General features: G+C 33.9%; 2 protein-coding genes across 2 annotated transcripts; one reads left to right on the top strand and one right to left on the bottom strand.

Moving 5' to 3' along the window:
• The first annotated feature begins 1,031 nt into the window (after positions 1-1,031).
• On the top strand, positions 1,032-1,541 carry LOC132639212 (chaperone protein dnaJ 20, chloroplastic-like). Its single transcript, XM_060355680.1, has one exon. The coding sequence runs from the start codon at positions 1,032-1,034 to the stop codon at positions 1,539-1,541; it is 510 nt and encodes a 169-aa protein (XP_060211663.1).
• Positions 1,542-13,971: 12,430 nt separating this feature from the next.
• LOC132640505 (uncharacterized) lies at positions 13,972-16,604 on the bottom strand. The gene is made up of 2 exons (XM_060357114.1): positions 16,064-16,604; positions 13,972-14,929 (listed from the first exon to the last, which is right to left on the bottom strand). Exons 1-2 carry the CDS (start codon positions 16,501-16,503, stop codon positions 14,272-14,274), a joined length of 1,098 nt encoding a protein of 365 aa, XP_060213097.1. The 5' UTR covers positions 16,504-16,604; the 3' UTR covers positions 13,972-14,271.
• Positions 16,605-17,337: the final 733 nt, after the last annotated feature.

Raw genomic sequence — 17,337 nt, 5'->3', positions numbered from 1 at the left:
CAAACATCAAAATATTACAAAATTAGATCAAGAAAAAAGAGACATAAGAAATGACAGCAATATTATATTAGATCAACTTATACAAGGTCTATCACGGAAACAAACATTGAAAACTACAATATATAGTATATCAAGAAAAACAAAAAACATAAAAAGACGTAAACTTCAAGCCAAATTAGTATTCAACATCGTCCATCAGAGTAGACCGCCCTTAATTACCCAAAAAATCCACTAATTATTCTTAAAAAAAATTACGTACGCGTTTGTAGGACAAATCCAATCTGCATCTCAAATAATCATATACTTAAAACATCTCCTATATATACTTCTCACACACACACACACACAAAAGATTACACACACCACACATTCATATTACTAACCCTCCTTCATAAAATCTTGACAAGGCCTATACTTAGAAGTTGTACGCACTACTTTGTTGTTTTAATTTATTGACCTGAAACACAAACTTTTTCAATCAACACATCTTATCTATAAAACTCTCTTCTCATAGTCTTTTTGAACACGCACATCACTCATTCAATCTCATATTTACAAACCCTCCTCGATAAAATCTTTGACAAGGTCATAGCTTGGTACGGAGTTTATTGATTTGAAACAAAAAGACTATCAATCAATTTGATCTGACCTTCAAAACTCTCTTCTTATATTCCTTTCGAGCACACACTCCACTTATTACAAAGCCACCTTGATAAAATTTGACAAGGATAGCTCGAAGTACGTACTAATTTGTAGTATTTATTGATTAATTGAACGAAAATTATCAATAAATTCCATCTGACCATAAAAACTCTCTTCTCATACTCCTTTCGAGCACACACACCACTCTTCATACTTACAAAGTACAAACCCTCGATAAACTCTTGACAAATCATAACTCAGCAGTACATATCTGTTTGTCGTAGTTTTTATTGACCTGAAATACAAATTTCTTATCAGTCAACTCGATCCGACCTTTCAAATTCTCTTCTCTCACTCCTTGTTCGTCATTTCCTGTAGGCGTACTAGCAATGGAGATATCCTTGAAGATGAATAGCTATAAAGCGGACATTCTCCCAATATTATTTATTCACAAAGAAGGTGGAAAGAACAAACTCATGAAGGGTACTAGTCAACTAAAAATCATGTCAAATATGCAAAAGGAAAAAATAGCCAATAATCTCTATGAAGTGCTTTCTCTTCGTTCTACAGATGTAGGGTTTGAAGAGATAAAGAAAGCTTATAGATGCAAGGCTCTTCAACACCATCCTGATATTTGTCATCATTCAAATAAAGAAGAATCAACAAGACAATTCATTGAGCTGAGAAAGGCATATGAGACTCTTTCCGATCCAATTTCTCGACAAAGTTATGATTATGAGCTGAGTTTGATGAATTCTAGTGAGAGCGAATTGATGTGGAGAAAGTCTAAGGAAAAAAGGAAGACAATTTTCACTAAGGAGGTATGGGAAAGACAACTTGATGGGTTGAGAAGGCGATCTTGTAATAGAATGGAGAAAAAGAAATGTACGTTCAGCTAGAAATTATTTTTATTTGTTTCAATTTATGTGATACTATTTCTTTATTAGTCTATTCTAAAAACAATGACATGTTTATGTATTTGAAAGTTAAATTCTCATTTTACCGTCGATGAGAAGCTTTTATAAGCCACACAAATATTATGACATATTTATGTTAAAAAAATAACTTTTTTATTCCTAGTTTTTTTGTTTTGCCATGAACTCAAATGTTTAAATAACCTATACAGTAACTGATAAAATGTTGAACAATGTCGCTGGTTTGCTCCTATAATCAGTTGCATACAACCTAACATGAATATCTATGCATCGCAAAGGATTTGTGGTTGGTGACTTGAAGTTTAATGTAGCGGGATACACGGTTGATTGCAATAAGATGGAAGCACTGGGAAACTTATTCCCCCGAATGAGAGTACAACAAAATACGTCTTACTTATAAAAAAAGATTTCATATTCAGGCAATTGCATAATTAATGATTGCTTTTACGATAGATTTGAATTCATAATTTTGACTGGGAGAGGGAAACTAGATTTAGTGACCCGATTATTTCTGAGAAAGCTAGTTACAGATCTAAAATTTCTGTATTAACTTTAATGGATTGCGATCGTTTCAGTTCTGATATTTTATCTGTTTACTTATATGGTTTTCAAACCATGTTCTTGGATTCTTATGAACCCATACATCAAATGATTGGGGATTAGACCGACGAATTGAATCTTGCTCGACTTGCGTTTTCAGTCTCTGTGGTCTCGCAAAGAATCACTTTCATTCTTCATGACACCAACCGCCGTATTGGTCAACGCATTACCCTTGTCCATCTATTCAATCATTATTGAGACATTGCAAAATATCAAATACCAGAGAGTTGTTGGTTGATGATGAAGGATGATAATACTAAAAAGGTATAGGAGTTATTGGAGCAGCTTGTCAAGCATAAAATAAATATTGCTCCAGAACTATCTTCATTTGTTGCCTTTGTTGAACGAATCAACTATACACCAATGGATGACTTAAAGCCAAACTTTAATAAGATATTTGAATTTATATAATAAAACTATTATTATGTTTTTGTTTAAATTTATTTATGACGGTGGTGTTTGAACCTCTTGAGCCGAGGGTTTTTCGGAAACAGCCTCCATATCTTCCGAGATAGGGGTAAGATCTCCGTACACTTTACCCTCCCCAGACCTCATATTGTGGAATTTCACTGGGTATGTTATTGTTGTTGGTGGCGGTGGTATTTGAACCATCTTACACAGATCTCTATCATTCAGAAAAAATTATGTAAAGTTTTAATAAATGTTCAACGTAGCATAATATTTTTTCATTTCTCATAACTAGTAATATCAATCTTTTACCTCTAAGAAGAATGTCAAGACAGTTTCTTACATTTCGAACGATTCAAATATATTTTGAAGTAAAAAACAGCTTTGTACACGTGTTTCAAATTCTTATCATTTAGTGATCTCATATTTTTATAACTAACAAAATCACTACAAAAGAGTGCTTCATTGATTATCTATCTTTAAATAGGTCGTAGCTAACATAACTATTTGATAAATTGTCGCCAATCAGTCGGTAAATAGGATTAACGGTGAATTTTGTTGATTAGCTAAAAAAAATTGTTCGTCGCTAATCACTACTTTTTTAGCAGTGAATAAAACGACAATAATTTCATACATTTGAATAGCCTAAATCTGTTTTGAAGTTAAAAAAAATGGCTCAATCCACTTGGGCTTTCAGTTTTGGGGAAGTTTACTTTTTCTAATTGGCCGGCGTTGATTTTAGTTTGTGAATTCAGGAGCTTAAATTGGCCTTTATTGATGTTCACCTTTTGTACTGTCGGCCAGTGTTGTTTTAAACACCTACATTTTTTTGCGCGGATTGCCCTTCTTTTGGGGTGGTCTTTAAATTTTGCCCTCATATTTGTGATCTTTAAATTTTTTAAATTTTGTCCTCATATTTGTGGTCTTTAAATTTTGTCTCTCATATTTGTGACCTTTAAGTTTTGTCTTTCGCTTAGATAGGTGGGCGAATACCTAAGATTCTGGGTTCGAACCCCCGTTCAGGCATAAAATAAAAAATAATTTGGCAAAGCAAAGCTGGGGGCGTGTATGCTGGATCCAGCATACAATCCTCAAGGAAAAACAAAAGTTATGCCGGATCCGGCATAACTAAAAGTTTTTCCCATAAGGCAGAACTTTCCTTAAGGCATAGTTTAATTATGCCTTATGGGGCAGACTTTTAGTTAAAGCATAACCAAAAGTATGCCCCATAAGATAAGAACTTTTCCTTAAGGCATAGACTTTGCCTTATAAGACAAACTTTTAGTTATGCCTTAAGGAAAAGTTTCGCCTTATGAGGCATACTTTTAGTTATGTTTAATGGGGCACACTTTTAGTTAAGGCATAACTAAAAGTTTACCTTGAAAAGTAAAAAAAATTAAAATATATTCCTCAAGGCAAAGTCTGCCAGAGGGGGCATAGCGAAATTCAAATTCTACCTTGCAATTTTTTAAAAAAATTTAACTGAGCGGGGGTTCGAACCCGAAACCTGTGAATTTTAGCCGAAGGGAAAATTTAAAGACCTCAAATATGAGGGGCAAAATTTAAAGACCATCACAAAAGAAGGGCAATTCTGCGAAATGCCCAACACAATAAGTGATAAGTGAAATAAATTTTTGATTCTCATTCAGAGAAAGTTACATTTAGAATTTGGAAAAGGGCCAAAATTACCCCTGAACTTTGGGAAATAGTTCATCTATACCCTTCGTTATACTATAGGGTCAATTATACCCTTACTGTTATACTATAGTCCAGATATACTCTTATGTTAAACGATCTGCCACGTGGCATCATCCTAGACGCCCAACCCATTTTCACCCCCAAATAATTTTTTACCCACCAATTTAACCCAATCCGACCCGGATATAATTTTTTCACCCAACCCATTTTCTTTTCTCTTTCTTACTCTCTTCTTCTTCCTCCATGTCCACAATCTCCGATCCCTCACCCCAGCTCCTCCAATTTCCAAATAGTACCATTTTTCACTTTGAAAACAAAAATTACTTTTCTCAAATACTTCATGGCCAAACGGTCCTGGAAAACATTTTGCTAGAAAACATTTTCCTTGATACCAAACACACCCTTTAAATCTCAATCAAACTGGGTCCGTAGTATAAATGAATCATCTATACTTATCATTCTTCCAATCAATATAGTTTTCAAATTTGTGAAACTTAATAGATGGAATTTAACATAATTATTACCAGAAAGTTAAGATTGTAAAGATGTACCTTGTTGGGTTTAACACAAATTTTGACGACATAATCAACAACACGTTTTATGGCGACCATTATCTTCATCGTTGTAAGTTGAGACAATTTTGAGCTACACACGCAATTTGCTACTGGTTTGAAAGTCTATTTTAAGAAACTGAAATAGGTTGTATAATCCAAGGGGAAGAATTTAAAGCCCATTAATTTTGACCCTTAATCTAGTGGTACATGTTTGGTAATTTGGATAGAGTTAACTTCAAAAAAAAAAAAATGACATGGAGGAGCTGGGGTGAGGGATCCGAGATGGTGGACATGGAGGAGTTGGGCATGGAGGAAGAAGAAGGGAGTAAGAAAGAGAAAAGAAAATGGGTTGGGTTGGGTGAAAAAATTATATCTGGGTCGGGTTGGGTTAAGTTGGTGGGTAAAAAATTATTTGGGATTGAAAATAAGCTGGGCGTCTAGGATGATGCCACGTGGCAGACCATTTAACATAAGGGTATATCTGGACTATAGTATAACGATAAGGGTATAATTAGCCCTATAGTATAACGGTAAGGGTATAATTGGCCCTATAGTATAACGAAGGGTATAGATGAACTATTTCCCAAAGTTTAGGGGTAATTTTGACCCTTTTCCGTTTAGAATTTGGCGCAAGCCCCATTTTTAATCCAACATTAGTCTATTTTGGTGTACTAGATGAAGGAACGCCCGTGCTGTGCACGGGGCCCAACATTTTTTATTCTAGTATAATTCATTTATGTTTTGACTATTCTAATGCAGTTCCTTATTATTATTATTATTATTATTATTATAAAGCCAATTTTTTTAATTTCAATTTAAATATTATGTTGCATGAACTCAATAGGAATTTAAATACTTTGTCCTGATTATTAAAAATTAACATTACAAGCATCTCTGCTTCTGCATATACCAAAGTTTATGAATTTTCAACGTCAAATGATATCATTTATTTTTTTATCTATCTTAAACTCCAATTCTTGAACAGTAAAAGCAGCTAAAATATAGTATATATTGTGTGTTTTTTTTCCACGATTTTTTTATCGCTTATTTAGTGTTCATTTTTGTTGCTCCTTCTTTTACTTTTAGAATACATTCTACTTTATTTTTTGGCAAGTTATATTTGCTTTTCTCCTTTCCTTTTTAACTTCTCTATTTTTTTTTTCCTAGTACTCTCCCATTTAACAATCTAGTTACAATTTTAATATGAATAAAATATTAATCCTCAAATATACTTTTACACCAAAAAAATTTTTGTCCCAAAAAGAATTTCACTTTTTTATATGTAGAAATAATTTTAACTTCAATCTTTTCATTTTATTCTTAATAAGGTAATTTATAGCCATACAAATATGTACACGTTTTAAACCACAAGTATCAACTATTTTTTCTTAAACTTTGTATCTAGTCAAATATAATGTCACATGAATTGGGACAGGCAAAGTACCAATAATGTTGTAACTCTATAATCTAATTTGTCCTCTAATTTTTTTTTTAAATAATTAAATTCACAATTAAAATTTCAAGATATACAAATAAATAAGAAGATCAATTCAATAGTACAAATTACTTTTTGAAAACAAAATTAACTTCGGTAATGAATCTAATAAGTAATCATAAGTATCAGTAGGGATCTTACATTATAATTATGATAAGGAAACAGAAATCAATTTCATCCATACGTTATATAATGTTTAGACAAATAAATATGGTCACTAAAGTTATGAATTATTTAATAAAAAATGGGAAAATTTCATAAATGACTACATTTTAAGGGTTAAAAATCTGGCATAGCAACATTTTGCTTATTTACAGCTCATAGCTATTTTTTTGTTTGTTGTATTCATTTTTTTCGCTGTATTCAATTTTTGTTTTCACTGTATTCATGACTAAAATATTTTTTTCCCACTGTATTCATGAAATATTTATCTGTATTCATAAATTGGCTTATTTTATTCATGAATACAACAAGTAAAAAACTGAATACATATACACCAATAATTACACAAATGCATCATATTTTCCGATATGTATACAACAGATACATGCAAAAAATACTGTATACAACATAGATACACCAAAAGATTAACAAATACAAGCGAAAAACATTGTATACACGGCAAATATACAACAAATACAGCGAAAAAATTAATGAATACAATGAATTGTATGCTAAAAATTTAATGAATACACTGAAAAAGAAACGTGATTTTTCAGATCCGGTATCGGAATTTGACCGAAAAATCCACCGGCGGCCAGACTCCGACAAAGCAACACTTGTTGACCGTCAAAGTTCGCCGGATAAGGATGGAAGGCACCAAAGATGAAAGAACGAACTATGGTTGAACTTTGTTTATGGGACGGCGGAAGATGATTTGTAACTCGCCCAAGAAAAGAGGACTTCAGAGTTAAACAATCAGCAGATGTATACGAACTATTAGTCATACAATGTCTAAACAAGAAAAGAGATAAAAAGAAGTAATGGGGAAAAAGAAAAAGAAGGAGCTATTGAAGAGTATGACCATAGAACTTGAACATAACTGAAGGAACAAAAATGGCGCCCAATTGTAAGGCCATAGTGTACCAAATGGTACTTGTCTGATTTATATCCGGTCAGATCCAGCCAAGATCTGTCCGTCAAAGTTCGACGGAGAAGGACGAGAGGCCAATCGGTGAAGATCTGATGTATATCCGGTCAGATCCGGCCAATATCTGACCGTAAAAGTTTGCCGGAGAAAGGTCGTGGTGGTCGGCGGCAGAGCAAGGGTGGGAGAGAGGGGAGAGAGAGATGGGAGGATTGGGTTGGAAGTGAATAATGTGATGATAGGGTATTTTACTTTTTATATATATATAGTTATAAGTTGTATTTAACATATAATTATTAACTATGGAATATAATTATTTTAAACTATAGCTACTAAATATAAATATATAGTAGTGTTAGTTATGCTACGTAGTTATCCCATAAAAAATTGAGGGAAGAAACGGTAAGGTTTGGGCTGGGCACGTGGGCTGGTAAGTGGTGGAAAACTCTGATGGTGGATGATGTCAGCAGAGGGGCACTTTAGTCAAGATGTTCAAAATATTATTACTATAGCTACAGTACGATTCTGTTTTGACCAATCATAATATTTCATTTCAACTGAAATGATGGAAATACCCTCAGAATGCCTAAGCAGGCATGTTGACCACCTGGTAGCTTATCCCCTTTATATAGTATACTAGATGCCGTGGCGTGTGCTAGCACGCGCCCAACAATTTAGGTCTTCCTATTAAATTTATAGTATTTTTAAATTATAATATTTTAATTTTATCTTTGATACTTCTATGTAGAGATATGATATGAAGGTTTCAATGAGATGGGATCAGTAATTCAGTATACATAACCATAAAGATTGACAGAATTTTGTATTGAAACAGTTAGGGGTCATTTGGTTTGGTTGCTGATTAGAGTTATCCTGCGATTAATGATGCAAAGTTTAGTTATTTATGTATGAGTTATTCTATCTTCTACTCTGAATAGAATAATACATAAATTGACTCATAACTTATACATGTTTTACTTATGTAGGATTATAAAATGGTAAGTCAACATTGTATGGCGTGCTAAATTTTATACAAAACAACTAAACGCTATCAAACATGATATTAGTAACTCCATTCATAACCAATAATCAAACAACCCCTTAACTCTTTCAAGAGTGTGCTCACCAAAATTCTCCACTTACCTTTTTTTTCCATGAAAGAGCCACAACCCACATATATAGTAAAATACGCCATGTTTAAGAAAGGATATATAATTGAGAAAAGCATGGCTTCAACAGTAAATGATTTCACCCCTAAAGTATCAAATGGATAAAAAAAAAAATGACACAGTATAATGGAGTTTGAAACTTTTAAGAGTGAGCATCGCCCCTGCGACACTATTAATCATCCAAACCCATAAATGATATCCACAAGTGTAGAAAGTCATATATACTTCATATCTAAACATAACAATGGAATATAATAGCCATGTAACTGAATAATAATCTCAGTTAATCAAAATTATTTTAGTTATTTGATTTTTGTAATTGAAAATTAAGTCATTGAAAAATAATTCTACTCAAGGTTAATTTAAAACCCATCTAAGATTTTTTAGAATATAAATATTATAATCAGTAAATAAACATCATTTTCTTAAATCTTAATACGTATTAAACAGCTTAATCATAAGAAAATCCCACAAAAATGACACTTGGAATTCTACATAAATCATGTTAATATTCCTTCCCATCCATATTATATGGTGTTTTTAGTTTGGGCAAATTTAAAAAAAAAAATTAGTCACCCCTAAAAAATAAGAAATGTTTTTATGAGATTATTTTTAATTTAATAGTATTTATTTAATACGATTTCTAGATTATGTAAAAATACACTTATCTAAATAAAGTTAAGAAAAAAATTAATACTTTTTAAATTATATAACAATTGTGTAGTATTTATTTTAGAGTACATGTAGAAGCTACACAAGCACTAACATTACAATAAGGGAATAGCAAAACGCAGTACTTCACCTAAGCTATTAATGTAAATGCAAGACAACCTAAAAAGTGCAATGAAGATATAAAATAGTTGGCCAGTTGGCCCCACGTGAAATGATTGTTTCGAGCACGTAATGATTACATTATCAGAGGGTAGACTTTTGTTATAATTGTCAATGTACAAATAATAAAGCAGATGGAACAGCCTTCCTAAGCAAGCAAATGACTGAACAACTCTATTCTGTTGTACCAAAGGTTATAGAAATTGTACAAAGGAAATTGCAGAGGTAATTTGTTCATTTTCTTAAAAAAGTTATACTGTACCAGCACGTGTCCTGATAGCCCCTGACGCACTGCCTCTTTGTTTTTTTCTAATAATTTTGCATATGACAGACGTCGAACTGTCCCAAAACCCACATTTCTATACAGTAGAAAAGTAGAATTCTTGTTGCAATATCACGACTTAAATGTGCACCAAGACATATTTCTATTTATTGACTATCTGTTTTGTCCAAGCAGGATCCATACACGGTCTTCTTTTATAGGTTGTCATTGTTGTTTTTGTTTACTTAATCCTTTTCCCAAAGAATCTGGCAACACCATTTGAATTTACGTGCAAAGGGCATTTAGCACGATAGAATATAATCCACGACTCTTGCTCATTCGATATCCCAAAACTCAAGCAATAAATTTTTTACAACTAATATTAATCTCATCTCATCATTTGGGGCAAGTTTTCAACTTTTTTTTTTTTTTCGTGTGCTAAGAATGGAAGTAGTTTGAGTAAGTTACATGATCGACGGAAAAAGAGTTAATCAATGACTGAAAAGAATTCATTAGCAACAATATTCTCAGAACGGTTATTGAGTTATTTATCTTTTGAGGTAAAGTTAGTTGAATATTTCAATTATCTCCTAAGGTAAAGTTTTTTCTTTTTGAAGAGATATTACATTATATTCTTCTTCTATGGCTTAATATTAGGCTACACACATTGAGCAAACTTTAAATACACATAGGAAATATGGAGGTTCAGACTACATCGTATCATTAATAAGAAATTTTGGAACCATATTGATCATCAACACACTCTTTTTAGCAGCAAGCCAGAAAATACGAATAAAAGGTTCAAGACAAGAACATGTTGGTCAATTAATTTAAACATGTTCCATTTATTTAAAGCAATCTAGTGTCAACACAGAGGAGAGACACAGATGCCCCAGTGCGGAGGTGTGAGAGGTTGGCCATGGATGGTTTCAGACGAGGTACGGGTAGGCCGAAGAAGTATTGGGGAGAGGTAATTAGACACGAAATGACGCAATTACAGACCTTAGATAGGAGGGTTTGGAGGACCCAAATTAGGGTAGAAGGCTAGTAGATAGTCTCGTTATCCGTTCTTATTAGTAGTCGCAGTATCACAATATAATTTCTTGTGCTCCGATTTATGCTATTATCTGCTATTTCGTGTGCTTTCATTATCCTGTGGTATCTGTGTAGACTGCATTATTTTATTTTATATTATTGCTTTGTCATGTCGCTTTGAATTTCTTAGCCTTATCTGACTTTTTTTTATGCTTTTATGCTTTCTTGAGCCGAGGGTCTTTCGGAAACAGCCGTCCTACCTTGGTAGGAGTAAGGTCTGCGTACACTCTACCCTCCCCAGACCCCACGATCTGGAATTTCACTGGATTGTTGTTGTTGTAATCTAGTGTCAACACAACTCCAAATTTGTTCGAGTGTCAGCTAAATTTCTTTATTATTTTTATTTAGGAACGAACTCATAACTTATTTCATCTTTGCTGTGTTTTGTGCATTTGATTTTCATTGCTTAACTCAAAATTTTGTTCTTATATTTTGGATATAGGGGATCACTACCAGGAGTTAGATTCAAATTCTTTAGTCCCCCCGAATAAAAAATTATGCATGCATGAAATAAACAAATTACTAATGGTACATTTGGAAACTTGTGTGTGATCTGGATACCTTTAATTTGTGACCTTGTACTAGGATCAATTGATAGGTTATAGGTAAATACTTATTTCTGGATATTAATTGTCTTCTGGTTTCCTTTTGCTTGCTTATTACTAGGAGATAGCTATGTCATTTACCTATATAGAGCTATAACATAAATTACATGCATTATGTATTTATGTTATAGTGTTTAACTATCTAGAAGAGCACAGAGAGTTATTCCTTGCAAAGAACGACTTAATCTCAATATTTGAAACCAATTGTACAAAATAGTGAAAGTTGCCGAGATGAGAATGTTGAGATGGATGTGTGGGCACACTAGGAGCGACAGGATTAGAAATGAGGCTATTCGGGATAAGGTGGGAGTGGCCTCGGTGGAAGACAAGATGCGGGAAATGCGACTGAGATGATTTGGGCATGTGAAGAGGAGAGACATAGATGCCCCAGTGCGGAGGTGTGAGAGGTTAGCCATGGATGGTTTCAGAAGAGGTAGGGGTAGGCCAAATAAATATTGGGGAGAGGTGATTAGACAGGACATGACGCAGTTACAGCTTACCGAGGACATGACCTTAGATAGGAAGGTGTGGAGGACCCACATTAGGGTAGAAGACTAGTATATAAGTCTCGTTATCTTTCCTTATTAGTAGGCGCATTAGCGCATTATAATTTCTTGTGCTTTGATTTATGTTATTATTTGCTACTTTCTGTACTTTGATTACTCTATTTTATCTGTGCCGCTTTCGTGATTTGCATTTCCATATCGCTTTGAATTCCTTGATTATCCTGTTTTACTGTGTCGCTTGCATTATTTCATTGCAATATCGTTTTAAATCTTTTAACCTTATCTGACCCCCTTTTTATGCTTCTATTGAGCCGAGGGTCTCTCGGAAACAGCCATCCTACCTTGGTAGGAGTAAGGTCTGCGTACATTATACCCTCCCCAGACCCCAAGATGTGGGATTTCACTGGGTTGTTGTTGTAATTGTACAAAATAGTTAACTGCTGTCACATTGAATATGAATATCTGACTATACATTTTGTACCTTGCTAAAAATGATCAACTAAGGAGATCTTAGATCAACAAGTAGTCTGCATGCATATATGTTAGCCATTTTTAGCAAAGCAATAGTCAATAATTACTAAATGATACTAACAGAACAGTAATTGCAAGCTCCCGGGTTCTGGAAATTGCAATTTCATAGTTTAGTTAGCACCAGCTACAATTTTAGCCAAAGCGCAAGAAGTCTTTTCAGATGATCCTACAGGACTAATATCTGTACTCCTCACAGAATTACTCTGCATGTACAGAATCTTCGCTTCAACGCAACTAGCAGATCATAAAAATTTCCATCCTCAACAAAATTTGCCAAAATCATAGCAATACATGCTCACTTTGTCTCAAGCAAGGAATATTTGCCAAAATCATAGCAATACATGCTCACTTTGTCTGGATATGCATGTCCCAAGTGTGTCAAAAGGTCTAAATAATAAAGGCATAGTGACTGGCGTGTGACGCGCCCATATAAAAGAATTTGTGCAAACTGAGGTTTGGCCATAGAAGGATCAGATCGTATCTGAAGAACAGTTGAATGAAAATTTCACAACTCCTAAGAGAGATTCTGTTTTGCTCTGACGGTGAAAGGAGTCACAACACAATTTTCTTGGAAACCAACAGAGGAATGAAGGAAACAATGTGTTACTGAGTAGGAAAACTAGAGGCAGCTTCAACAGAACCATCTTGAACCTCTATAAGCAAAAAAGCATGTTTAGATAGTCATAGCTCATCTGAGCATTAATTAACTTAAATCTCATAGAGCATCTTGGCATTAGTTAGTCATATACTACTTCAAATCAGTACAACCTCTTGCTTCTTCAAGTTTCCATGTTTTATCACTTAACAAGACTATATTAGTTGATAGCTATGTTGCTCAGACTCTTCAACAATGGTGAGGGGTGCGTGTCGGATCCTCCAAAAGTAGTGCGTTTTTGGAGGATCGACACGGGCACGACATCATTTTTGGAGAGTCCGAGCAACATAGGTTGACAGTTCCAAATGACATTCATGACCTTAAAAAGGAAAACAAAACAATGGTACTAGGATGTTGCTCCACTCTAACTCTAAGAATACCAAAAAATAAAAATAAAAAATAAAAAATCTATCTCAATCCCAAAGGTAAATCTTTTGACTTTTGGCTCACCTACTGAGAATACTAACTAAGAACAACGGCATACTAGTACTTTAGCCCCCCTTTTTTTTTTTTTTTTTTTTGATCAAGTACTATAGACTCTTTCTGAAGCCAAGATTATTAGAACTCTGGGATATTGAATAGGCTCCATATCATCAGAGCCAACTGATCCACTATGCAGAACAACAACCTGATATTCAGATTGATCACCTACAGAAGCATAAAACTCTGGGGGTTCAGAGGACTATTAAGAGTTTGATGTCTCATTTAAACTGATTTCCAAGCATTATGAGTTCCAGAGATGAATCTTTACAACTTCTAGATTAACTGGGATGATCGGGCTAGTACTAGAGCATCACGAGCAGAAACCAGCTTTCTAGACATGAAAATCTGATATCATAGTCACAAAATGTGACTGAATATGCTTTGATACGTACCCAATAAAACGGAAGAGAGGAAATTCTTGAGGATAACTTCATGATATCATCATTTATGGACGGAAATACAAGCAGTTTACTCTTACTTCTCTAACGCTGAGAATAAATCACAAATCAGGTCACCCAAAATAATGAGCTATAAGTTGAATCAGAAAGAAACAACAGAGGTCTTCTTTCTAACACCACCACAAAAAGATATAAATGCTAAGACACCAACAAAAATGTATCACAAAATACAGTCACACAATCAGAAAGAGGAAACGAAATTACAAAAATGTTATCTGAATTCTCATTCTCAATTACATCTACAAAGACCAAATACCTCATGTTCGAGTACAAGACGAGTCAAAATCATCGGGAGCAACTCTAGCAATCCAATTGTTAAGTGTCCTCTTAATATCAGCATGATTAACATAAGCCAATTCATACATACTACACAAATTCACCACAAGTGTCTCATTCAACGCTACTGTCGGAACCCTCTCCAAAGAATTCTCCAACACCTTAATAGCATCCGATAAATCCCTCGAATACATCAAACACAAAGCCTTATTATTCATAGCCACCATATCCATTCCGTCCCTCTCGATACACTCTTCGTACTCCCTAACTGCAGAGACATAATCTTTTTCCACTATATACATCAATGCCTTACTCCTACTCACCAAATTTCTCAACCCCACTTCACTTTCACTCGTTATCATTCCCTCCACCGCGTTAAAAGTCTTTTTTGCCCCCTCCACGTCTCCATACTGCATTTTCACATACCCTAATTTCGATAACACATTCGGATCATCATCCCCACATATTCCAATCAACTCATTCAACAAATCCAAACACAATTTGAAATCTTTTTGACTCAAATGATGACTAATTATCGTATTCAATACCAAAATCTCCCTTCTTTTCCACAAATCTTTGCTGGGGCTCGTTAAAGTTGTGAGTTTTTTCGATCTAATAAAATCAATAAGTGTATATAACCTGTCAAGTGATTTCATGGATAAACAATTAGTCATTTGAAGGATAAACCTATAGGAAAAGTAGGATACGGGTAGAACTAATACAAAAAGGTAGGATAAAAGATAAAATAGGATTATTAGATAATAAGTAAAGAGAAAATGAGAAAAAGAAACGCACCAAATCGGTTGTTACACAAAATGAGACTTCTCGTTGTTACGTAACAATGGATTCAACGATACGATTCAGTAAAATTAAGGGAAATTTTCAAAAATATATAGCCCAACATAAAATATTACGCCACATAGCCCAATATACAATATTAATATTATGAAACATTATACCCAGGGGAAAGCATTATGCACAATGTATCAACCTCGTATAAAAGTGTATAATAGTGTATAAAGTTGTTTATACACAAATATGGGCTAAATCGGGTAACGAACTCAAAAAATATGGGCTACGCGGCGTAAATATTTTCTCCTCAGTAGACATAGAGCGAAATTTTCCCTAAAATTTTAAGTAACAATCAAGTCAAACATTATATTTGAACTAACAATGCAATGCAATATAATAGTTAAATCTTGTGGTCCTAATTTAAAGATGTGTGTAATGTACTAAAATATCCTTTGAATCTGGTGTTTTTAACATTTTCATGTAGGATGTTTGAAGTATCAACTTACTAAATACAGAAAAAACACTCTTTTTGGGATAGGCCAAAAAAAGGAAAGTAAGACACTGCATCAATAAATTGCCATGTGAAACGATGAGATCACACCAAAATGGCGGTTACACAAAATGAGACATAAAGATGGATTTAATGATACGATACAATAAAATTTAGGGAAATTTTCAAATATATACAGGCCAACGTAAAATATTACGCCACATAGCCCAATAGATAACGTTATACAATACTCACTATGTACTAATTTAGTCTGTCCCAAAAAGAATCTCACCTTATAACTAGAAACAACATAATTTTAAAATTCCACTTTTACCTTAACGAAATAATTCATAGCCACACAAATGTTAAAGTATGTTTTAAACCACACATTTTAATAGTCTTCATTTCTTTCTTAAACTTTGTATCAAGTCAAACACTTCATTAACAATCAAAATAAATATTGTATTTAAACTAACAACACAATACAATACCTGTCCAGCGATTTCATCCGTTGACCGAGAGAGTAAGGCAGATAAGCATGTAGCCAACGTAGGGCAAAAGGGACAAAATTACCCTTCATATTAGGGTAATGATTAGGGTAATTCTGGTAATAAAATTGCGGGGTATTAAAATCATCTTGTTCACCATTTTCAAGTAAGGTATCGAGTTCTTGATTAGCGTCCACGTGGCGACGGAGTTTAGTTAGTGCTAACACATTGAAGGTTAAGTAAGTAAGGTGTTCGTGTGGTTTATTTAAGAGGTTAAGGGAGCGCGCGTGGGCGATTTTATCGAGGATTGATTTCCACGCGCCTCGGGTGGCTAAGGAATGGAGATCGGAAAGGGAGTGGGTTAGGGTGTTTAGGGATGTGTATGGGTTGGATAGTGGATCGGGTTGGAGCGGATTCGGGTCGGGTAGATTGGTGCTGTTCATGGTGGAGAGGAGTTGAAATAGGGAGGAGACTATGGAGTTTTGGATTGGGGAGGTAGAGCTTTGATCTTGGATGTTAAACGTTTGTTCCTAAGTGTGAGAAAAATGACAAAAATGGTCCCTTGTGTTTAAGGGTTGGTTCAGGAAAGTCCCTGAAGTATGCACTTAACAAACAAAAACTAAGCTAGACAGTAAGAGCCCGTTTGGATTGGCTTATAAGTTGGCTTATAAGCTGTTTTCAGCTTTTTTGAGTGTTTGGCTGGCCAGCTAAAGTCATTTTATGCTTAAAATAAGCTCAAAAAAATAATTGGACCCATTTGACTTAGTTTATCTAAAGCAGCTTATAAGCTGAAAACAGCTTATAAGCCAAAAAAAATAAGTTGGACTACCCCAACTTATTTTTTTCAGCTTATAAGCTGCAAACAGCTTTAAGCTGTAAGCCAATCCAAACGGGCTCTAAGAATGCGTTTGGCCATGAAAATTAAATATTTTTTTCTTTATTTGAAATTTTGAAATTAGAGTTGTGTTTGTTTATAGTTTATGTAGAGAATATTTGGTAGTTTGAATGTTTTGTAAGTGAAATGTGAAAACAGGAATTTAGATGTTTTTCAAATTTCAAATACAATTTCAAGTTATATTTGGAATTTATCGAGTCCAAATGCTGATTTTTAAATAAAGTAAAAAGTTATTCCGGAAAAACTTCTCGGGTTCTAGAAAGACATAAAGTATTTAGTAGTAGTTGCACCTCAGAAAGTTATATCAGACTTGAGAAATAAATTCATAATAACAAAAACTAGAAAAAATATAAATGTAAGTGTGTGTTCCCGGTAATTTCCT

This window comes from Lycium barbarum, chromosome 5 (genome assembly GCF_019175385.1).
Source record: "Lycium barbarum isolate Lr01 chromosome 5, ASM1917538v2, whole genome shotgun sequence".
Taxonomy (NCBI): Eukaryota; Viridiplantae; Streptophyta; class Magnoliopsida; order Solanales; family Solanaceae; genus Lycium; species Lycium barbarum.
The sequence above is the reverse complement of the archived record's forward strand: the minus strand, read 5'-3'. Positions and strand labels throughout refer to the sequence as shown.